Here is a 22,796-nt window from a genome sequence, read left to right as displayed (position 1 = left end):
AAGACAGCGTGACACAGAGCAGGGGGGGAGATACTGTCCCTCCGCTCCCCAGGAAAGACAGCGTGACACAGAGCAGGGGGGAGATACTGTCCCTCCGCTCCCCAGGAAAGACAGCGTGATACAGAGCAGGGGGGGAGATACTGTCCCTCCGCTCCCCAGGAAAGACAGTGTGACACAGAGCAGGGAGCAAGAAAACAACAGAGATTCATAACAAAACAAAGAAGTTCTGTATTTGTATGACTCAGTACAGTAGCTACAGAACATCTAACTTAAAGACCTGAGAAACCGATCATCACTCACTAGCAAGACACAATCCTTGGAGGGGTCTACTTTAGACTGAAATTTGCATGCGCACACTTAATATTTGGCCAAAATCTAATGATTATTACAGCACTAAATCAGAGTCATGTTGGAGAATAGAGAAGGGGAAAACACCTGCTTAGTGCCCAGTAGTGAGATATGTGACTCCATCATCCCAGTCTCCTTACCAGATTTTCGTCTCACCATGATCCCATTCCACACTTAACGGCCCTCATCATCAACCCCCTGAAGACATAGATATAAAACCCAGAGAAGGGAGCTCTATGTAGTCACAGTGGTTGGAATTGGGTAATAGTCCCTGTCATGATGACACCGGTATACCCACCAGTCCCTGGGTTTAGCCTCGACTCTGGGTGTCACTGTGGTTCACCATTCCCTCACCACGTTTCAGATTTAGGTCTTAAGATAAATGTTTGCAGTAGCCGACCGTGGCCCGTGGCCTTGGGTGTGGGTATATATATATATATTGTACACCATCAGGTTAAAATGACTAACTTTAGCTGTGAGTAAACTGCACATTAGTCCAATTAGGCAGAACACCGCGGACGGGACGGACACGGCTGGCCCTTACAACAGAGACACTGTCCTTTGTGGTAACATCCCAAATGGCACCCTATTCTCTACGTAGTGCACTACTTTTGACCAGGGCCCATAGGGAATAGAGTGCCGTTTGGAACACAGCCTGTCCTAACTGGAAGGCCAATAGTAAAGGGCTTACATGTGTTACATATATATACTGTATGTTACAGGAGAAGGTCAATTTGGGAAATATATACGTTCCCCGTAACACATTTGAAACAGGAAAGGAGCCAGCATATATTACAAGTTAAATCAGTTGACAGACAGTGAGCTGGTATGGGTCGTATCAGGACAACTTAGGCCAGACAGATTTACTACTTCTATTAAATTATCTCAGAGGTTTTACTGTAGCCTTTCATAGATTTTGAGTCTTTGGTGATGAATGCTTGTTTCATAGGGCTCAGACACGTCAAGGTTAGTAAAATACACTTTCCAAGGGAAACGCTTGCTGGTCCACTGTGTTGGGTAATGTAACACGAGGAAGCGTGTGTGAGGCTGGGCATGGCATATATTAAATATGGACTATTTTGTGGGAGATGGAGAGAGGGAAAGCGAGGGAGAGAAAGATATGGTCTGTTCTGATGAATTACCAGTAATGACACAAAAAATAACAGCGTAAGAGTGCCATCTAGTGGTTGAAAGATGCAGTCTGATTCCAAATGGACCATTTCTTTACACTGTTGGACAGATATATTATTCACCTTTTTCAAGAGGAAATAAAACAAACAGAGGAAGGATGAAGTGAAGGATTGTGAACTCAATATAGAGGGTAAAAACTAGTTGACTGGTTTTGTGTCTTATTTCCAGATGGAAATATCCAGTCCAAATCCTTACCCAGGCAGTTGTAGAGTCCCTGGCTGATCCAGGCCAGGATGGCCAGGGTGATGAGGTCACCGAAGCTGGCGGCGATGGGTGTAGCCACGTTGTCGGGGTTGATGCCCGTCTTCTTGGAGCCCACGATCACCCCCACCATGATGAAGCCTGGGGTTCAGACGGTACAGAGGTCAGGGCGACATGCCTGCACATACCTCAACCTTCCATGTGTGTGTTTGCTACTAATATATAGCATGAGACCCATCAGCAGTAGGTGATAATATGTTGGGCTGTGACTGTTTGATTGTCTGACTGCGCACATTCCATATCAGAGTACATGTGTGTGTCCTTATCTATCTGTGTGTGTGTGTGTGTGTGTGTCTGTACCCTGCAGCATAGAGGCAATGAAGGCAGTGGCCACGCTGGCAGAGCAGAGCAGCACGGCATGACTCATCTGGAACTTCCCCTCTGGGATCCAACCCAGAACCACTGCCGCCACTGCTGCCAGGAAGCCTACTACTGTAGCCTGTACCTAGAAAGAGAGAGAGGATGACAGAGGGAGAAGGAATATAGGGAATGAGAGAAAGGGAGAGGTGTGGGGGCAGGGTTAACAGGAATAACATCAATCTGTTTTTCTAACAATGTTTTCCTATTATATGATACACTATCAACATTGAAGACACTTCCTCAAGGGGCCATTAAACACTGTGTGCTTGAACACTATCCATCACTCAGTCAATAATTACCACAAGTACAAACCAGAAGTACACACACTACGCAGATAGACAGATCGGGAGATAAGGGCACAAATTCAACACCGCTCGCCAATGATCCCTCTAAGACGAACACGGGCGCGCAGCTCCCCCGGGACTGCCACACAGAACAAATATTAGCTCACTGTGAGAAGCATGAGATTGAACTTTACTCAACTTTCTAGAGCAGTGTTCACCCAGGCATTCCTAGTTGATTGCCAAAGATTTCTGTAAAAAAAAAACAACGATAAAGGCTAAAGTTCCTATTTCTATATATTTTGGTCTCGGCCTGTTGGCGGTAGGTGAACCCGATTCAGCTGCCCTGCGCACCGGGTAGGTGAACTGTTGCCATTTTGAACCAATTCATGTATCTGGCGGGCAAATCAAGTGCACTATAGGCTTACCGCAGGCCAATCGGATGGCTTAGATGACCGTGTCTGCAGTAACGTAGCAGGCATAACAGAAAGCTAGAGAAAAGTTGATACTGTGAGATTTCAAAACGTTTAAAACCATGACTAGAGGGAGACTCAACGAATACAGCAAAGAGCTGCTGTTTTTATGAGTGAGTTCATGTTTAAGTTCTTTCTCAGCACTGTCAACACTTTGTATTCAACACTTTTATAAGCCATAAAATACACGTTCTTCCTATTTCCACTCAGCGCTGCAACAAGCACTGCAGCAGTAATGAATGAGTAGGAAAGTGAAACCTATAGGCTTGCGTTGTTGTTATTAGCGGCTTGGGTATTTTTTAATATCCAGGAATATTACACTTTCTCTGTTCATAGGAGTAACAACATGAATTTGTGCATGAGGCAGAAATAATGCGGGGCGACTCGAGTTTGCTATCAGCGGGAATACGTTCTCCCTTTTTGGTCATGGTCAGTGAAGGAAAGGGAAAGCGGAGGGATATTTGGCCCGAACAACAATGCATTGGCAGGGTAATTCAAGCATAGCCAATATGCGGTGATAATGTATTGGGCCTATAGCTTACTGCACAAACCTCATTGCTACAGTACCTTTTCTAATTGGTTAATATTGCATAGGCTTGTTAAGAAAAGATCAACGTTTCCCTTTACTGTGGCAATTGTGATCGAGTCAACGCAATATTAACCACTTTCAATGTAACATACCGAAACACAACAAACTAAGCAACACATTTGTTGTAGGCAGAACGCATTGGAGTAGGATTCTATTGCATTGACACGCACGACTCAGTCCGTACTCTACACAGACCTGTGCAGCATAACCAGAGCCGCAGTGGGCCTACATGCAAATAGACCATCGTCATATGGATCTGTGCCATTTACTTTGAACTGGACAGTGTTGACAGCATGAGCGGTCATGAGTAGATGTGCTTGTTTTGAGATCAAAGCGAGAGTTGCATGAAGCCACGTGCACATTCTGTTATTTTCCTTTGCTAGTTAATGAGTTATTAGCCCAGTTATAATTTGTAGTCAGCAATAGAGGTTTGATTGCTTCCTACAAGAGCACAAAACGTGTACATTTCTAGACTTCTTTGAAAAGCTTTTTTTTGTCTTAAAGGGGCAGTGTTGTATTTTTGAGACAGGCTTGAATAAGCTAAGTAGCCAATAGGCAGAGGGTAGCATAATTTGTGTGATTCTCTGTAATAATGGCATGGGAATAATAATACATTGTATTTTGTAAAGTGGTTTCTTGTATCAAGCAACACAACATGTTCAGTCATCTCGCTTTCAGACGGACAAGTGGATAAACCGTTTAATGTCAAGCCCTGCATGTTTTTTCAAAAGTCTCATGGAATGTAGGCCTACATTGAACACCATACATTGCCTGCTATTGTAGGCTGAATGATAGAACAGCTATTTCCATGTTAAAATGTTATGGGTGTATTTTCTCCATAGTTTTTTATGGTAGGCCACTGGTAGATCAAATATCCATAGCAGCTTACTTGGCCACTGTTATAACTAACTTAAAGTGGGTACAGCCTCAGTCTTCACATTAAACACGTGCTGGAAGTTGTACAACATTTTCACAACGTTCAAGTTTGCGCTGAAATTTGCTCAGTGGCAAAAAACATTGCTGCTCGCTATGAAGCTGACAGTGTGTGTGTGTTTACCTGTTTTAACGCCAGGTTTCCTATGATCAGATTCCACTTCTCTATGGGAGAGTCCATCTTCCCCACATTCACCTGCACAGTGACAGACCACAATCAGCAACTCAAATCATTCAATATTCACTTGAATCTCCTACTCAAATAAACTGCCCCAAAAAAAAGATTAATAACTACTTTGAACAGTTTGCAGGAACCGCTAATCACATTACCAACTAATATGATTAAACTAAACACAATGTTCAATTGAGTGCATTTCAGATGGGAAGGTTTGTGACTGTTCTTGTTCACTTAGCAAAAGTATGCAGAGCTTAGCAGTTTTGAGTTTAGTGAACAGGGAGTGAGATGAGGGAACAAGTGAAACACAACACTGAGTTTCTCTGTGTGAGACCAAACAGAATGATGTGAATGTGTATCTGTGAGGAAAGAGGGAGGGGAGGAACGGGCCAAACTGAACAAAGAGAGAATTCTGTCCCATCACTTCATCAACTTCTCAACCCCAGATCATTTGAATAGGGGGAGAAAGAGAGGGAGGAAAAAAAGTAAGGAAGCAAGATGGGAGAACCAGAGTGTAATGGTGTGTGAGAGAGTGTATGTGTAAGACAGGAGTGGGAGACAGAAATAGAAATACACTTGAGTAATGTAACCTGTGTATCGCCTTAAACTGTACACGGTTGTGTCTGGCATTCACTGAACTGTGGTTTATACTCCTGAGAGCTTCTACCCAGTCCTCATCTGAGATCTACCCAAGCCCTTTTAATAGTGTCTGTGGATACCTCTATGTGGGCCTGTAGCACATAATACAGTCTAGAGACCGACCCTTTTGAATGGGGTTTGGATCAGGCTATCTAATGTAGGATTATTGGGCTTAATGCCATACTGTGGGATATGTGTCCTTAAGAAATTCCTGATAGGGAGGTATCTGAAAATATGTGTTGTTGGCATGTTAAACTTACCCTGTAATTGTTGAAAGGAAGCTAACTGACCATCAATATATAAGTTACCAATTGTTGTGAGCCCCTTCTCCCTCCACTGTGAAAACACCATATCATCCAATGCAGGGTGGAAAGCATGAGTTAAGCAAATCGGGCAGTCAATGTATACAGTGGGTATGTTAAGAAAATACCTCATCTGTGTCCAGATCGTAAGAGTGTGGCAAATGACTGGGTTAGAGTCATAAGTGGCGTTTTCCACATATGCTGGACTGTTAACAAATACAGGGAGTGAGGAACGTTGACAGGAGGCCTGCTCAATCAAAAGCCATGAAGGCATATCATTCTGTCGCATCCCAGGAAAACTTTCCCTCCAGAAAGACACAATGTTCAGATTAGCAGCCCAATAATACGGTTTAAAGTGAGGAAGGCCAAAGCCCATCTCTATCTTGTACTTGTATAAATGCTTCTTTGAAATTCTAGCTGCCTTGTTATCCCATAAAAATGGAGTTACTATTGAATCCAGTTTCTTAAAATAGCTTTGTGGTATGAAATTGGGTAGACATTGGAAGAGGTAAAGAAACCTGGGTAGGACAACCATTTTAATAGCGTTTATACGACCAATCAAGGAGATAGGCAGAGTTTTCCAAAAATCTATATTTTGTTTAAGCTGATAAATTTTCATGTCCCAATTCACTTTCAATAGCTGATTAAGTTCTTGTCACTACAATGCCAAGGCTTGTGAACTTGTCCATCACTGTTCTAAATGGGGTAGATTGCAGAAATTGAATATCCACAGGCCGTGATATGGGCATCAATTCGCTTTTGTTGCCAGTTTATCTTGTAGCCAGAGAAGGAGTCGAACGTATTTATCAAGTTAAGTAAGGGGGGAATAGAAGTGTTAGGCTTGGATGAAAACAAAAGAACATTGTCTGCATATAGGGAAATTTTGTGCTACGTGTCTTTTATTTTAACCGGAGCGATATCGGCACATGCCCGAATGAGAGTAGCAAGGGGTGGAGCAACATAAGTGGAGCTAGACTGGCGCAGTACTTCTTATAAAATTCTATTACATATCCATCAGGCCCAGGGGCCTTTCTGTTTGGAACTTGTGCTATCGCTGTGTTAATTTCCTCTAAAGTTCTCCCAGCATCGAGTGCAGCAGCTGCCCCCTTGTCTAGTTTAGGAAGTTCACATTCAGTGAGAAAGCATTCCATAGTTTGTGGATCAGCAGCATCCCATTTTGATTGATATAGCTGAGTAAAACTGCGCAAAGCATTTATTAATATCCTGCGGATCTGTTACTATTTTACCCTTCTTGTCTTTAATTTTGTGAATAGCTCTAGATGCCTGTACATGCCTTTGCTGTCTTGCTAATAATTTATGTGGTTTGTCACCCAGTTCAAAAAAACTTTGTTGCGTTCTAGCAAGTAAAGAGCCCACCCGTTTCGAAAGGATGGTATTGTATTCATATTTCAACTTTGTGATCTTCTCAAGGACTGAATTCGAGGAATTCGTCCTAAAAACATTCTCCTAAGTCTCAATTTCTCCCAGCCCAGTATTGGCACATTTCTTCCTCTCTGATGTATAACAAATAATGTAACCTCTAATCACAGCCTTTACAGATTCCCAAAGGGTGGAGTCGTCAACATCCCCCGTGTCGTTAGTTCTGAGGAAAAAGGCAATCTGCTCCTTCAAATACTGACAAAAAGCCTCATCTTTTAACAGGTATGCGTCTAAGCGCCACGGTCGCCGACCTGATATTGTCGAGTTTCAGCACCATGGACATAGGAGAGTGGTCCGTAATTAGAATAGGGTGGTAGGTAACCGACTCAGCTGCTGAAATTAGTTTGGAGTCCAACAAAAAAGTCAATTCTGGAATATGATTTATGAACTGATGAAAAGAAAGAATAATCCCTATCTGTTGGGTCAGTCTCCAAATATCGACAATGTTAAGGTTTGTCATCAATGTATTTAGACAGACACTGGCATTTGATTGTTGAAGTGACCTTGATAGGTGTTTATCTAAAAGAGGATCGTACAGTTAAAGTCACCTCCAACAATAACACTTGTATCCGAGATATTTGGTATGGCCTTAAATACCATTTGAAAAAATTATGGATCATCGAAGTTGGGTCCATATAAATTGACGAAGGTTATTGGTTTCGAATTCAGTGTACCAGCCACAATAATATACCGACCATTAGGATCTGAAATCGAGGATGAGTAAACAAAAGGAATGTTTTTCCTTATCAGGATTGCTACTCCTCTTGCTTTTGCATCAAAATTAGACTGGTATATCTGACCGATCCAGCCGACTCGTAGCTTGGCCTGAGCCGAGCATTTAATATGAGTTTCTTGAAGAAGCACTATGTCAGCGCCCAGTGATTTAAGATGAGGAAAAAAAACGTTTCACGACATGACCTAAGCCATCACAGTTTCAACTAACTATCTTTATTCCACCAGGTCTACTCTGTGCTCCGTCACTATGTGGCATTTCTTATTCTAGAGCAAATTGTTGCTGTCATACAAAACCCAAAAGAAAAACGTCCTGCCGTGCAAGAGCTTGTCATGCCACCTGTACTAAATGTGAACATAAAACACAGACCCCATCCCATCCCATTACTGAGTGACTTCCCCAAACGAAGCACTCCTTGACTAACACACAAACCTTAGGGTGTCTAGACATACAGCTTAACTCGTCATCTATAGGTGCTCCGCATATAAACTAATATTAAATAACACTTAACTCTCATGTTAGGGGGTGAGTGGCTCTAAAACATGATAGGCTAAACAATGCTATATAAGCCATAACATCTCACCCATCATATAAGTCCCAATTTCTGATCTTCTGATCGAAAAGACATAGGCAGGAAATTCAAACACATTCCTGGCCTGTATTTGGCCATTTAGCCGGTTGACACAGCCGTTCTGTATCCTCAGACAGGGAGCTTGCCTGACAAGAACAGATCGGCCTCTTTTGGGTTGTCAAACGTACGTGTTGATCCCTCGACTTAGTGAGTTTATAGCAGCCAGCAGGTCACTGAGCAGGTTCTGTGGAGAACTCTCGGTAGCTCGCATCTTCAGCTAACTCCTCGTGGGTCTGCGATGTTGAAATTGGTTCATTGTCTATCTCATTAAAATGATCTTGTTTTTGGTGGCTTTTCTCTTTGTCATATTGCCAGACAATGTTATAGGTTGTGAGAGGTTAAGATAAATATGAATTTGTTTCAAAATTGAGCGGAGCACTAGCAAAGCACGTCTACTCCATAGCACGCTCTCTAGCGCCTCCCTGTGTGTGTGTGTGTGTCTTACCGCGGTGGATAGTCTGGATGCGAGGGTCATCTCCAGGTTGCCCTTCAGGCCCAGCAGAGCCGGAACCAGGATGAAGATCTCTGTAATGTACTTAAAGGCATCCCAGTGCTGGGTGAGGGGAGGGGAGAGAGAGAGAGAGAGAGAAAAAGAGGATGAGGGGGAGAGAGAAAAAGAGAGAAGGAGAGGAGACAGCAATATTAGACATGTCATTGTTATTAATAGTTTATTGTTGGCTACTGGCTAGTATAGAGCAGATGGGAGCTTACATTTGTTCATTGTCAGCTTGTCTGAATTAGAAAGTTGTCCCCATTCAAATATTCACATTCTACCTTCAAATTCAAACGTTCTATCAAGAAGTAGATAAGGCAAACTGCCGTAGCTTCCAGTCGTAGGTTCCTTCCTAGTAGCCTATCCCTAATAGTATTTGCTGAGTGGCTATGAGAATCCCTTTAACAATTTAATATCAATAGACAGATATCCCTTTATTACCTCCCTTGAAAGCTCTTACAGCCATTTACTCTGGACTACACATGAAATGGAGTCATAAGTAAACAATATAAACTAATTGAATTAAACTGTGCCAAATCCATCTCCTCTACCTAATTGAACTTCACATGCACTAGTCCACACCCCAGTCTCACCAGGACCTATGCTCTACCATCCCCCATCCCAGTCTCACCTGTACTATGTCCAGCACCATCCCTGCTGACACCGTGCCGAACCCAGCCAGCAGGAAAGGCACCACGATCTGCAGCGCCATGGCCAGGGGTGACTCCTTGGGCATGTTCCGCGTGGGGGGCCTCTGACTCTCCTCTTCCTCCTTCTCCTCGTCATCACCCTCCTCCCCTGAGAGTGTCCCCTCAGGGAGCATGGGCTCAGTCTCAGAGTACCGCACATCCCCACCGTCTGACAGGCTAACGGACGTCCGCGCTACCCGGTCCGAGTGCCGGCGCACCTCCAGGTGAGGGGGGTCAGGCCGGTAGCCGTTCCCATCAGGTTTGGGCCCCAGGTCGGCCATGGCCAGACCACGCTCCTCCTGGAGCTTGGTGTATCCCGTAGGGACCATGGTTTGGAACAGAGAGGGGATCCACCCGGTAGGCACTGGCTTCAGAGAGAGACTGCTCCAGCCACCGGCGGCTCCGCTCATACGCACCGCTAGGCTAGGGCCCAGAGAGTCGCCCAGTGTGTGGATGTTCATGCTAAGCAATGCTGCTGATGAGTCCGTAATGTCTCATCTCCATTCATTCATGCTGGGGCAGTGTGAAGGAGGGCAGGCTGGGCTGGTTAAATAGGAAGAGGGGCATCCATGTCCACTATGATCAGCACTGTGGAGACCAGCCAAGGAGAAAGACTGTCACTGTTCTCTCCAGCTCATGCAAGCAAAACAAACACAAATGATAGTCTAGCTATTCTCCCCGGGGCAAAGGCAAACCACATTTCATTTCAAACAGACTAGATAGCCTACATTGTTTGTTTTGGTTCTGTTATCAGAAGATCCTGAGGCTGAGGAGAGGAGGAGCTGGTCTGCACAATGCATGCTGAGTAATAAGTCACTATCTGGTTGCTTTCAGGTAGGCCTATTGTATGTCTGGTTGAATGTCTCTAAAAACCTGCACAAATATGATATCAAAGTGCATATGTGCTGTCTATGATTGTATTTATTTTTAAATTATATAACATAAGCTCTGCTTATGACCAAGTCTTGAAACAGTGAAATACATAAGCAACATTGAATAGTAGGCTGCTGGTTGCTTCTCTGGCCAACGTAATTCAACACAACCTTTCTTCTCAGATAAATTGATATTTCGTGAAAATGTAGAAAGCTATGCCATATGGATAGTTCCATAATATATTGTTTTTACATTGGAGAGGCCCGTGTCGCACCAGCAAAGGAAAAAGACGGTTGATGTGTTAGAAATCAGTCTGTCTGTCTGTCAGTCTACGTGCGTACTGTCAGAACCAGGCTAAAAGCTCTCACTAAGTCCTGTGCCTTGGTGGATAGATACTTCCTAACAAGTGTTTAACACCAATAGAACGGGTAGCAAACTGAAACGCGAATTTGACAAGGAAGTGAATAATAACTGCGTTATCCCGCTTTTAAAGAATAGTTTTATTACCGTTATCACATTTATGTCAAAATGTTCTTCTGGCAAGGCAATCTAGCCACATAACGTTAAACATCCTGCTTGGATGCTAGCGCGAGCTAACATAACTGGCTAGTAGTACCGCCAAGCTAGCTAAACAAACAGGGGGAAAGCAAAAAGGCTTACCTATACAGGGGAAATGCGCTTAACTTCAGGACGTTGATACTAATTTAGACTGTTATTATTTTCCTTTTTCTGTTCCGGATTTCTCTGAAGGATGCCCTTTTCGACACTAAGCTCGTCGCGTCACAGGAAAAGTGCCACACAGACTAGTAGTACGCAGGCGCAGAGCACACCTTGCACGCTACATCTGGCAGGAATGTCTTGACCAGGGGCTACTAGTTGTATCCTTATAAAATGAGTTCAGAACATTTATGTCAAGGACGTCAAATAGGCGCCGATTCCTATGCGTAAATATGATACTTGAAATATGAATTCACAAATTTTGATAGACAGTTTGTGATTTTGCATTGATGCGCTTGTTACAAAAGAGCTATTCTGAAATTGTATTGTGTTATGACATAATACATGCAGTAGTTGCAATCAATATACAGTTCGTCAATTTATAATCCATTACCCCAGAGGGAAGTATGACAATGTTTTGAGTTTTGTCACTCCGAAACAGTAGAAGGCGCTATACACCAATAGAATGCAGGTGTTCAACCGGTGACCCAAATGCTGACGCAAGGACAGTCGAAACATGACTCGAAATTTATTTTACCGAGCTGCTAATATTGTCCAATTCAACAGGTTTACACATCTAGCTGGGTCAAGGTTACTTTGCACGCAAACTCAAGCAGAGCCACTGACTGTCAGACAGCAAAACAATGGAATAAGGTATTCAAGTTGTCAGCAAACTAACAAAGCTAGCTAGCTTGACTACTCTGTCAGTGTTTGATTCCTGTGGTCAAAGAACTTATGCATTGGTCGGTGACTCTTTTGCAAAAGGTGTGCCCATGTCGCGCGCATTGTACATAAGCTGTCCATTTTGGGCACGCGCTTCCATCTCTTTAATATATAAACGGATCACCTGAAACGTTAAATGCTGTATCTAGCTAGTAAGCAGTATGTCCTATAAAAATCTCACTATTACACTTCAGGTACACAGTGCATTGATTTGTGTTCCTCTTTAAATGATTCTTGCTACTGTAACTAATTACATGTGCAGGAGAATAACCCTGAACAACCCCAAGAAGAGGAATGCCCTGTCTCTGTCCATGCTGGAATCACTGAGAGGCAACATCCTGGCTGACATCGACAGCGAAGACCTCAGAGTCATCGTCATATCAGGTAAGATACCACCAGAGTGCTGATCCATGATCAGATGTGCCCCTTGGTCCCCCCTTCATAAACACTGTTGTATTGTGTTATGTGTGTTCCAGCTAAGGGACCAGTGTTCTCCTCTGGGCATGACCTGAAGGAGCTGACGTCAGCACAGGGCAGAGATTACCACACCAAGGTGTTTCAGGCCTGCTCAGAGGTGTGGTTCACTGTCGTACTGTATACAAATATACTGTACACACACATCATCATCATTATTGGCGGTCGCTCCAGTCGAGTATGATTGTCCTCCATAGAGTCTTCTATTTGGGGGTCTTCAGATGGCTGTGTACATACCTGTCTCTTATACACATCTAGATGTGTATAAGAGACAGCAAATATACTGTACACACACATCATCATCATTATTGGCGGTCGCTCCAGTCGAGTATGATTGTCCTCCATAGAGTCTTCTATTTGGGGGTCTTCAGATGGCTGTGTACATACAGTACACACACACACACATTCTCATCTACAAACACACTCATACCTCTTGTTGTTATTGAAGGTTATGACCCTGATACAAGACATTCCCGTGCCTGTGATTGCCATGGTGAATGGGGTTGCCACAGCAGCAGGATGCCAGCTTGTTGCCAGTTGTGACATTGCCGTGGTGACGGACAAGTCCACCTTCGCCACGCCAGGGGTCAACGTGGGTCTGTTCTGCTCAACACCAGCCGTGGCAATAGGAAGAGCTGTCCCCAAGAAGGTAAACACACATGCACACAAACACACACTGTGCAGCACTGATATATTCTGATATTTTACAGGTCGCCATGAAGATGCTGTTCACAGGAAGCCCGATCTCGGCCCAGGATGCTTTGAGGCACGGGCTGGTCAGTAAGGTGGTTCCTGAGGAGCGTCTAGAGGAGGAGACGTTAGCCATCGCACGGCGGGTCTGTCAGGCCAGCCGGCCCGTTGTAGCACTTGGCAAGGCCACCTTCCACAGGTGTGTCTCTCACTCCACAGATGTTTTACCACACTGTAGCACTCAACCCTTCTGCCTACCATGTATTCATTCCTTGTTTGCATTACGTTTCGATGTTTTTGTTGGTTTGAGTGGATATCCACTGATACACTTGCATGCAAAAAGACAGCAAAAGACTCCCTCATTTTTGTCTAGAAAGATAAATACTATATATATGTGTAGTTTTATACATATTTGAATCATAATTTCATTTAATTCCTCTCCCAGACAGATGGCCCAGGGGCGGGATGCGGCCTACGCTACAGCCTCTCGTGTCATGGTGGATAACCTCGCTCTCAGAGACGGACAGGAGGGGATACGGGCCTTCATAGAGAAACGGAAGCCTGTGTGGACAAACAAAGCAGAGAAGGCCAATGACGAGTGATGTCTGCTGGGCTGGCCTACCATGGCCTGTGAGGGGTGCACGGGCTGGTGAGGTGTGCTTGGCCTGCTCGAACCAGGGACCCTCTGCACACATCAACAACTGACACCCTCAAAGCATCGTTACCTATCGCTCCACAAAAGCCACAACTACTTCAAGGTCTCAGAGCGAGTGACGTCATCGATTTAAACGCTATTAGCGCGCACCCCGCTAACATGCTAGCCATTTCACATCAGTTACATCAGCAGCTTCTGGAATGGAGAGGGAGCCTGTGGATGGTTGAGGTGTTAACAGGATGCACCTGAGCTCAATTTCAAGTCTCATACCAAAGGGTCTGAATACTTGTGTAAATAAGGTATTTAAAAAAAATGTATTTGTATACATTTGAAAACATTTCTGAACCCGTCATTATGCGTAGATTGATTTTAATCACTTTTAGAATAAGGCTGTAATGTAACAAAACGTGGACAAAGTTGAGGGTTCTGAATACTTTTCAAATGCACTGTATATTTCTGAATTTAAGTGAAAAACATTATGTAGCATTCAAATTACCTCTAATGTATTAAACAAAAATAAAATACATTTACTAAAGAACTGATGAAGCCAATCTTCCGATTGTTTTATATTTAAACATAATAGGCACAAATACATGAATGGGATGCAGAGGTATTGTATAATAGATCCTGTGTTTAGTTCAGCCTGCACTGGTTACATGGTGGCTGTGGGATTGAGGCATCCATTGAATGTTTAACAGTGGCTGTACTACCACCAAAGACAGTGCTACTAAAGTACAGTAATGTTCCATGTTCTATGCATTAGCACTGTACCGCCACATGATGGCACCATTGTATCCCTTGAGAAGCAAAGGTCTGATAAAAGGCAAATTGAGTGGAGTGTTCAGAACTTTTTTTAATGATCTTATGGTAGCCTATTGCTATGACCAAATTCCTAGTTTGGCCCACATACAAATATTTTGATCTCAATAAATAAAGTACAAGACAACAATGTGCTAAGTGAAAAATACCATGCAATACTCTTAGTAAAGCACGCAGGGGTCCTGGAAAAACTGGCCTGTATAATCCTTTAAGAAAAAATGGTCTGTAAAATTAAGATGAGGGTGTTGGCAGCTGCATAGGGTTGGAAGAGGTTGCAATTCATTTTGACTGAAGTTTCTCTCCACTAGAGGGCAGTGTTTCCTCAAATATCAGCAGATGAATAACTTTGGCACTTCTTATCCCTTTTTCCAGTATCCGGCGTGAGCTTTGTGGTCCATGCATGTAGAATATGTACGAAGACACTTCACTGATGTATGAAGGGAATAGCAATAACATTCTTACAGAAATAAATCCGCACACAAATATACAGACACATGATCAGAAATGCACACCCCAATTTGTTTTATTAAGTAAAGAAAAGTCTCTGAAGAATGACCTGAAACCATTTTGCAATTAATTATTTAACAAAAAGAAGGAATGACTTATTTGCATGTTCAAATAATAACAGTATAATTATAACCGCGAGAACGATAAGCATTGTATCAAAAAGTACATAGTTGAGAATCAGCACTAAAAAGGTAGGTGGTTGAATATGTATTCAAATGTGTGACGTCACACTACAAAGTAGTACGTACAGGTCAGTAAGTATTGATGTGTGTATATGGAATGATTTAATATGTAAGTGCTGGTAACTGAACAGCAGTGAATGTGACTGCTGAAAATACAAGACATGAGTTGACAATTAAAGCATATTGCGGCTTAGTAAGTACTTCAATACCAGTACACATTCCCCCTCTATAGAAACCTCTTGCAGCTAGCTGACACCTACTCTGTGGTGATGAAAATACCATACTGTTAATATGCAATTAATGTTCATGTAAACTTTTCAGAGGGAAGTAAATCATTCATTACCCTCAGGGGAGAAAAGGGGTGTTTTTTCTACGGACGCCAAAACAGTTCACTGTTACAGTCTCAATATGGGGTATAAAGCAGACACTGGCCTCGATACCCAAACATACTGTACACACTATTTGGGTTACAGAAATGCTTTGCAATGACTAGAAATGACAGTGGTCGCTAAACTGAGCGACAACAGAATCATCTCAATGAAAAAATTTAAGTTGTAAAAACTGTCCTTATACAGTGGAGGTGCTTCAGAATTTAAACGATTTATTTTCGACAATGATTTTAAATCGTCACTGATCCGTAATTCTACTATTTGACATAGCTTTGTTTCTTCTTTCAGAAAAATAAGATATTCACAAGCAYATAGAGTAAATTGACCTCTAAAGTAGATATTTTGGAAGTAACTCATAAAAAAATAATAAAGATGGAAATGAAAAATGGAATCACTGAGTTTGTCTCGCCAGGAGAAGTGTCCCCTGCTACTCRTAACGTTTCAATAACTCAGTATATAAACAAAACATCATTTACTGTACATTTTCAACTCTAAAAGACATATATATATATATATATACTTTTAACTCCTGTTGTTAATGATTTAACATCCGAAAAATAAAATAATCAATCTTCAGTGGGTTTTTAAAAGGGATCCATAAAAACATCAGAAGCTGGTATACTGCAGCATTCACGATGCAGTATGACTTTTAAAAAGGTCAGAACGTCACATATAAAGCACAAACCAAASTAAAACTCCTTAACTCCAGTAGGACTMCCGCTTGTCTCTGCWGCCACAGTGTCAGTGACTACACCTCAGTGTCTTTCTATCCCTCTCTCCTCCTCTCACAGCAACATAGACTCCTGCATGGTGAACGCCTCTGGTGCGTGCCTGTAGTGTGGTCCTCCGAACAGCGGGGGGAGCTGCTGCCTCATGGTGGGCTGCTGCTGCTCGTGGAACTGTGTCCTGTAGTGAGCCAGGCCGTCAGGGCCGGGGGGGAAGGTGAACTCCTGCACGGGGGACATCTGGGCCCTATGGAAGCTGGGGGATCGGGGTACACCTCCAGGGGCACGTGTCATGTCACCACCTTCCTGCTGCCCCCACGGCTGCACCTCCGCTGCCCCTCCCCAGCCTGGCCCCTCAGGCAGGTAGGGTTGTGTCTGCTCCCCTCTCCTGCGCTCCTCGTACCTGTTGTAGTCAACAGGAGGGTACACCGGATAGGCGGCTGCAGTGGAGGTGAGCCGTGTGGGCTGGCGCAGGTATGTGGAGGCGTTACTACCAGGGCTGTCCAGCTGCTGTATGGTGCGGGGGGCCAGCGGGCYTACAATGGTCCGGGGGGGCTGGGCTGAGCTGGGAGGCTGCCTGTGGGTGGTGGCATAGGAGTTGTTCATGAGGGCCTTCTCCGGAGAGTGGCTGGGCCGCTGGGTGGTGACGTACGCCCTCTCCCCATACATCAGACCCATCGGTGGGGTGCCTCGGGAGAGCGGGGGGCCGTAGTGCCTGTCCTCTCCCAGTCCCCTCTGCTCAAGGCTCACACTGTACGGAGGGTAGTGGAGTGGCACCATAGCAGGCCGGCCGGGGGAGTACTGCTGGGGGGGCGTGTGGTACTGGCTCTGGCCGTTGGGGTGGACATAGGGTTTACCCCCCGCAGGGCTGTTGAGGGACAGGGCAGCGGGGATGGGGTGTTTGGCCTGCCTAGCCACGGGTCCTATGGAGACCATGCTCCCTTGCAGGCTGGGGGTGTGGGTGGGGGGTAGGGACGGTGTCTCGCTGCGCCTCATCTGCGACGGTGGCCTCTCCAGCTCMAGGACCTCCACAAAGTCCTGCTCTGCCCCCCCGGGCACGTTGTCGTACTGAGAGGCGTTGGAGCCGCGGTTGGAGCCTGGGATCAAGCCCCTGGAGCGGGGCCGGCGGKTGAGCAGCAGGGTGTCGTCAGGGCTGGAGGGGGCCGGGGAACCACCACGGCTCAGCTGGATCTCCCTGGCCGCCGCTGCCTTGGCCGCTTCCAGCTTGGTCTCGGACGGCTTGACCCAGCGCGGGGCGATGTCTTTACGAGAGCTGCTGGAGGCGGCATTGGAGTTGTGGTTGGCCGTGGCGTGGTTCTGAGGCTTCCCTCCGTCCACCACTTTTGTAGGAGGGTTGTTATGTGGCGAGGGAGAGGGCGCCGGAGATGGTGTAGGTGTGGACCCTCTCTCTGGGGTAGCAAGGGGGGGGGCGGAGGGCTGTTTGCAGTGGGGGTCGAGGTGGACGGAGGGCTGTTTGCAGTGGGGGTCAAGGTGGACGGCGTTCTCTCCGGACCCCCGTGATCTGGCCTCCCTCTTCTCAGCCTTGTGCTGCCGGACCAGCTTATCCAGGGAGTCCCTCCCCGCCCGGTTGGGGGGTCGGCTGTCCCGCTGGTGCTCGGGGGAGGGGCTGGGCGCTTTTGGGGGCTCGGCCGGCTGGGCGTGGCTCTGACCATTCGCCACGTGGTTCTGGTTCACCGCCGGCTCTGGGGGAAGCTGCCCAAGAAGCTTCTTGGGATACTCGTCYTCTTTACCTGCACAGATACAACAGACAGGCGGGTTAGAGCACCTGGAGGGAGAACACAAAACGGGAAAAGGCATGTTTCAAACGATGAATATTAAAAAAAGGGCAATATGGATTCATGCAACATCACTGCCGACGGGGGGTGAAAATAAAGAGAGAATTACATTCACCACAACACTGAATAATCACGTCTCCACAGGCGAGAAACCAACCAAGGACATAACAAAATACAACATCTGAAATATATATCTGATATTCAATACCCAGAGTGCGAGCCAGAGGCGTCCAATTAGGAAGGGCCATTCAAAAGTATAGACTGAAATAATATGTTTTCCCTCAGTTTCATTAAAATGTACTTAGCTGCAGCAGCAGACAGACTTCAAAAGGTCAGACTGAAATTAGCTAACAGACTGTCCTTAAAGACTTTAGAAGCACTTGTAAGAGGTAAAGTAGGAAACATGGCTGAGTTAGCACTYAAGGACAAAAACCATAAATACATCAACTCCATGCAGTTTTAAAAACTCTATTACTTGAGTATATTATTATTATTACTACTACTACTACTACATAATCATATCTACCAGTGTCATGAAAAGAAAGTGCAGTACAGGTGACACAGATATACAGAGAAACAGACAGTGAAGGTGTGACACTGGATGTGTTGGGCTCTGGTAGGAACAGTGTGTCCACAATCACCATAGAAACCAGGAGACACGAGCTAGAGAAGAGGAAGTGATGTGACAGGACCAGGAAGTGTTATGAGTTTGAACCAGGAAGTGCTGTCACTGACTGTTATTGAATCCACAAACTAAAGTGGTTCTCTATTGTGTAAAAAAGTGTCCCATTTTCCTGTCCTTAGACTGAATGGGTGAAAACAATATGGAGAAACTCTGCCTGTAAGTCACAGCCTCCATCACTCCTACACAGCTTCCTGTCCTTCTCTACTTTCACTTAGAACCACTGATCTGAAAAGCCTGGATAAGGGAAATAATGGCTCTTAGGTTGGGGATAAAGGAAAGGAGACAAGAAGTCGGAAGCCATTCAAATGTATTGGGACCCAGCCGAGATCAGTGCTTTATTGCTTTCACCCACCCAGTCTTCTCAGTTTGGACTCAGGAGAGGAAGCCACTTGAGAGTATTGAGGATTCACCCAGGAAATATGTGTTCACTGATACAGGTGCTTAAGGGTTGCCAAGTTAAGGGTAGGATGCAGTCTCCACCCCACAATCAAACGTAAACACAGACAACAACCTATTCAAACCTTTGTTTAGCCTCTTATTAAAAACCTCATCCAGCAATTTAACTGTCAAAGTTGGAAGAGTTCTGGGTTGAAGATGAGCGCCGAGTGCTGCAGTCGAACAAAAAGCATCCGCTGTTGGATGATACTTATTATCCTGACACCAGGAAGAGAAAATAGCTCTCTCACTGTGTGTGTGTGTGTGTGTGTGTGTGTGTGTGTGTGTGTGTGTGTGTGTGTGTGTGTGTGTGTGTGTGCGCACAACCAGGGTGGTAGGATGCCACAGTACATTAGGACATTTGGAGGTTAAGCCATTATGTAGTCTACAATGTTGAGCGGTGACCAGTCAAAGCTTTAGGCAAGATGTATCTTACTAACTGAAAGTATTGACTTAAAGTATCTTATTAACTGTAAAGTAGGAGTTAAATGGTTACTACTGTATTGATAATGACTATCTGCAGTACCTCACTAAAAGCAGTCAGAGACAACAAGTTTGTGAGTAATAGTGAAGGACAATCCCTCCACTACCATACTCCAAGGTAGCTTTTAATCAATAGCAGCCTGGCCTGAGTTGCAGTAGCTACTGCACAAGTTTGCTGTAACATTGTGAGAATGCTCTGTAGGAGAACCCCAGGGCTGCTGGGTAGACAGGCGACAGACAGACAGACGTAAAACGGAGGGACTGACGGAGGGAGGGAGGGATGGACAGATGATGAAACAGGGGAACACCAGTCAGGATAGCCCACCGGTTACTGTCGTAGGAGGGGATGTGGCCCCACTCCCACCCACACTTTTGTAGGCTGGGCCGAACCATTGGGAGAAGAGGGAGAAGAGGCAGATTAAGCAAGAGACAGAAAGCAAGATGAGACAGACTTGCTATCACTAATTACTACTACCACTGGTAATACTACTACACAGCAGCCAGCAGGAGAGCTGTGTGAGTGTGCACTTGAACTGTAACTGTGTGGTTGAGGGTGAATGTAAGTGAAGTAACATATGCAGGGTGATACATCCGTGTGTGTGTGTGTTGATATTTTGAGCTTGTGTGTGGCAGTTGTCTAATCTGTGTGTGTGGGACAAATGTATAGCCTACTGTAATCAGTGTGTATGAGAGGTGTTGGGGGCAGAAGGCTACCTGGTGCAGCCAGCTCCAGTTTGGACCTCCTTAGCTCCACCATGTTGTTCTGCAACTGCTCAATCACAAAGTCATCCTCAAAGAAGAAGTCCTTGGCCAGAGTCACCTGCAGAAACTCAACCAGATCCTCCATAGACAGCTTCAACAGGTGCTCTGCAAACAAACACACACACACACACACGCAGTGTGAGAACACTTTCTCCTGTGCAGTTTGACGACAGTCACAGATCTTAGAAGTTAGCGGAGGTGGTTCAGTGAACTTGAAGAGCAACTTTGCCTGAGACCTGAAGCTGGGGCTTTAGTTCAGCGGTCTAAAATAGTCTGGTGGCGCACAGACAACCACGTGGTCACAAGGCAACCACGTGGTCACAATAGCACAATCCTACTGTTCTGGTCTTACTCTTGTGCARTTTGAGGACCGTGTAGGACATGGCGGTCAGAACTCTCTCTCCCTCCAGGATATAGATGTCCCAGATCCGCAGGGTCAGGGTGAAGGGGGTCTGAGGGAGAGATTGGAAGAGAGAGAGAGAGGAAGAAAGACAATGAAGGAGAGAGAAAGAGATAGAGAGAGAATGAGAGAGCCAGAATGGAGGAGAAATAAATATATTTTCATAATATAATTTAACACTTTCTTTAGCCCAACACCCGCAGTAGGCATGGTGTGATAACGACTGTTGCTTTACAAAGACATATTTAGAAAAGCTGCAGGCCTAAAGGATACAGAGGGAAGGGGATGTGATTCAGCCACTCACCCTGTCCAGGAAACACTGGAAGAACCACTTCATAGTGTACAGGCTGGTGAACACCTCCTGTGTGTCCTGAAACAGAGGCCAATGAGCCATTACCACTCCGTGTCCGTGTGTGTGTACGTACGTGCGTGCGTGCGTGTTAAAAAATGTCAGTGGCCTTGGTTTAACAGCAGTGGTGAATCCGCCAATGTGCCCAAGGCCCCATATTAAAATCAGAATAAAAGCCATGTTTGTCTGTCTGTGTGTGTGTCTGTGTATGGTTGTGTGTGTAGACATGGCATTTCTTTCTCATTCCACCACCCTTTAATCTCAACACATCAAAGGCTGCTGCTGTGCCACTCAACTCAGTCCCCCATACCAGCAGGCTTAGGGCTGTCATTTATATACCACTACCCCCTCCCCAGGCTGTGTGTGTGTGTGTGTGTGTGCGCGCTCTGTGGGCCTCACCAGGTGTGACTTCAGTTTGGGCATCATCTTCTTGAGGATGCGGTCATGGTGCTCCTGGAAGCGCATCAGCTTGGGGAASCCGGGGATAAAAAACCCTAGAGGGGCGGAGATCACAGAGCATTTTATCAAATGTAGAAATTTACTCTGGTGGTTCTCGCTGTGTGTGGGTCTGAATGGAAGAGACGTGAGATTGGGTGTGTATACAGTGTGTGTGTGGGTCTGAATGGAAGGGACGTGAGATTGGGTGTGTATACAGTGTGTGTCTGAATGGAAGGGACGTGAGATTGGGTGTGTATACAGTGTGTGTGTGGGTCTGAATGGAAGGGACGTGAGATTGGGTGTGTATACAGTGTGTGGTGGCCTACGGATGAATATAAACACAACACAGACGACACTGGTAAATACACACTCTCACATAACTTTGCAAGGACTTAGGCTGTCCTTTCTTGGGCCCATTAAAAATGTAAGGAAAACGGCCAAAAAAATTCTTCCCCTAAGGTAGAACCCTCCTCCTTACGCTTCTTTACCAGCATATCTATAGAGCTCACCTCCATTCTCACGTCCTTCATGACACAAAACGCACCACACACACTGTACTACAGGCCACCCAATCTCACAGCGCCCTTTCCATTCAGACACACCCAACACACCACACACACACACCACACTGTATACACACCCCAATCGTCACGTTCCCTCCATTCAGACACCCACACACACACTGTATACACACCCAATCTTCACGTCCTTCCATTCAGAACACACTGTATACACACCAATTTAGTCCCTTCCATTCAGCACACCACTGTATACACCCCCAATCTCACGTCCTTCCATTCAGACACACACACACACTGTATACACACCAATCTCACGTCCCTTCCATTCAGACCACCACGCACACACTGTATACACACCGCAGTCTCACGTCCCTTTCATTCAGACACACAACACTGTAATACACACCCAATCTCACGTCCCTTCCATTCAGACACACACACACACTGTATACACACCCAATCTCACGTCCCTTCCTCAGACCCACACACACACTGTATACACACCAATCTCAGTCACCTTCGCACGGTGACACACACCACCATCTGGTAGTACACCCCCAATCCTCAGTCCTTCCATTCAGACGACACACACACTGTACTCACCCTCAAATCTCACGTCCCTCATCCATTCTAGA

General features: G+C 45.3%; 3 protein-coding genes across 4 annotated transcripts in view; 1 reads left to right on the top strand and 2 right to left on the bottom strand.

The window, feature by feature from the left end:
• LOC112070518 (solute carrier family 41 member 2) overlaps positions 1-11,219 on the bottom strand; it is a 37,506-nt gene extending 26,287 nt beyond the window's left edge. The window contains exons 1-6 of the mRNA XM_024137938.2: positions 11,072-11,219; positions 9,481-10,126; positions 8,802-8,909; positions 4,561-4,632; positions 2,101-2,245; positions 1,686-1,881 (exon numbers count right to left, since the gene is read on the bottom strand). Coding sequence (XP_023993706.1) covers positions 1,686-1,881; positions 2,101-2,245; positions 4,561-4,632; positions 8,802-8,909; positions 9,481-9,999 — 1,040 coding nt within the window. The 5' untranslated portion in view covers positions 10,000-10,126; positions 11,072-11,219. The remainder of the gene's footprint in view (positions 1-1,685; positions 1,882-2,100; positions 2,246-4,560; positions 4,633-8,801; positions 8,910-9,480; positions 10,127-11,071) is intronic.
• A 118-nt stretch (positions 11,220-11,337) lies between these two features.
• LOC112070523 (enoyl-CoA hydratase domain-containing protein 3, mitochondrial) lies at positions 11,338-14,503 on the top strand. The gene is made up of 6 exons (XM_024137943.2): positions 11,338-11,782; positions 12,114-12,235; positions 12,328-12,425; positions 12,774-12,974; positions 13,036-13,214; positions 13,461-14,503. The coding sequence occupies exons 1-6, from the start codon at positions 11,646-11,648 to the stop codon at positions 13,615-13,617; spliced, it is 894 nt and encodes a 297-aa protein (XP_023993711.1). The 5' UTR covers positions 11,338-11,645; the 3' UTR covers positions 13,618-14,503.
• Positions 14,504-14,987: 484 nt separating this feature from the next.
• Positions 14,988-22,796, bottom strand: part of usp6nl (USP6 N-terminal like) — a 27,561-nt gene continuing 19,752 nt past the window's right edge. For both annotated transcript variants that reach the window (XM_024137941.2, XM_070439012.1), the window contains 5 exons: positions 21,602-21,696; positions 21,158-21,223; positions 20,806-20,905; positions 20,406-20,558; positions 14,988-18,043 (listed from right to left, as the gene is read on the bottom strand). In XM_024137941.2, coding sequence (XP_023993709.2) covers positions 16,353-18,043; positions 20,406-20,558; positions 20,806-20,905; positions 21,158-21,223; positions 21,602-21,696 — 2,105 coding nt within the window. In that variant the 3' untranslated portion in view covers positions 14,988-16,352. The remainder of the gene's footprint in view (positions 18,044-20,405; positions 20,559-20,805; positions 20,906-21,157; positions 21,224-21,601; positions 21,697-22,796) is intronic.

The sequence above is a fragment of the Salvelinus sp. IW2-2015 genome, unplaced genomic scaffold, assembly GCF_002910315.2.
Source record: "Salvelinus sp. IW2-2015 unplaced genomic scaffold, ASM291031v2 Un_scaffold1350, whole genome shotgun sequence".
Lineage (NCBI taxonomy): Eukaryota > Metazoa > Chordata > Actinopteri > Salmoniformes > Salmonidae > Salvelinus > Salvelinus sp. IW2-2015.
Note: the sequence above shows the minus strand (reverse complement) of the source record. Positions and strands in the feature narration are given on the sequence as shown.

What these genes read in the sequence shown, in the direction of transcription:
- LOC112070523 (XM_024137943.2), top strand. Translation starts at nt 11,646, where the DNA reads ATGACTCGAAATTTATTTTACCGAGCTGCTAATATTGTCCAATTCAAC. An exon ending in CAGAGTCATCGTCATATCAG is followed by an intron (nt 12,236 to 12,327) that starts GTAAGATACCAC and finishes TGTGTGTTCCAG; the next exon opens with CTAAGGGACCAGTGTTCTCC. An exon ending in GAAGAGCTGTCCCCAAGAAG is followed by an intron (nt 12,975 to 13,035) that starts GTAAACACACAT and finishes GATATTTTACAG; the next exon opens with GTCGCCATGAAGATGCTGTT.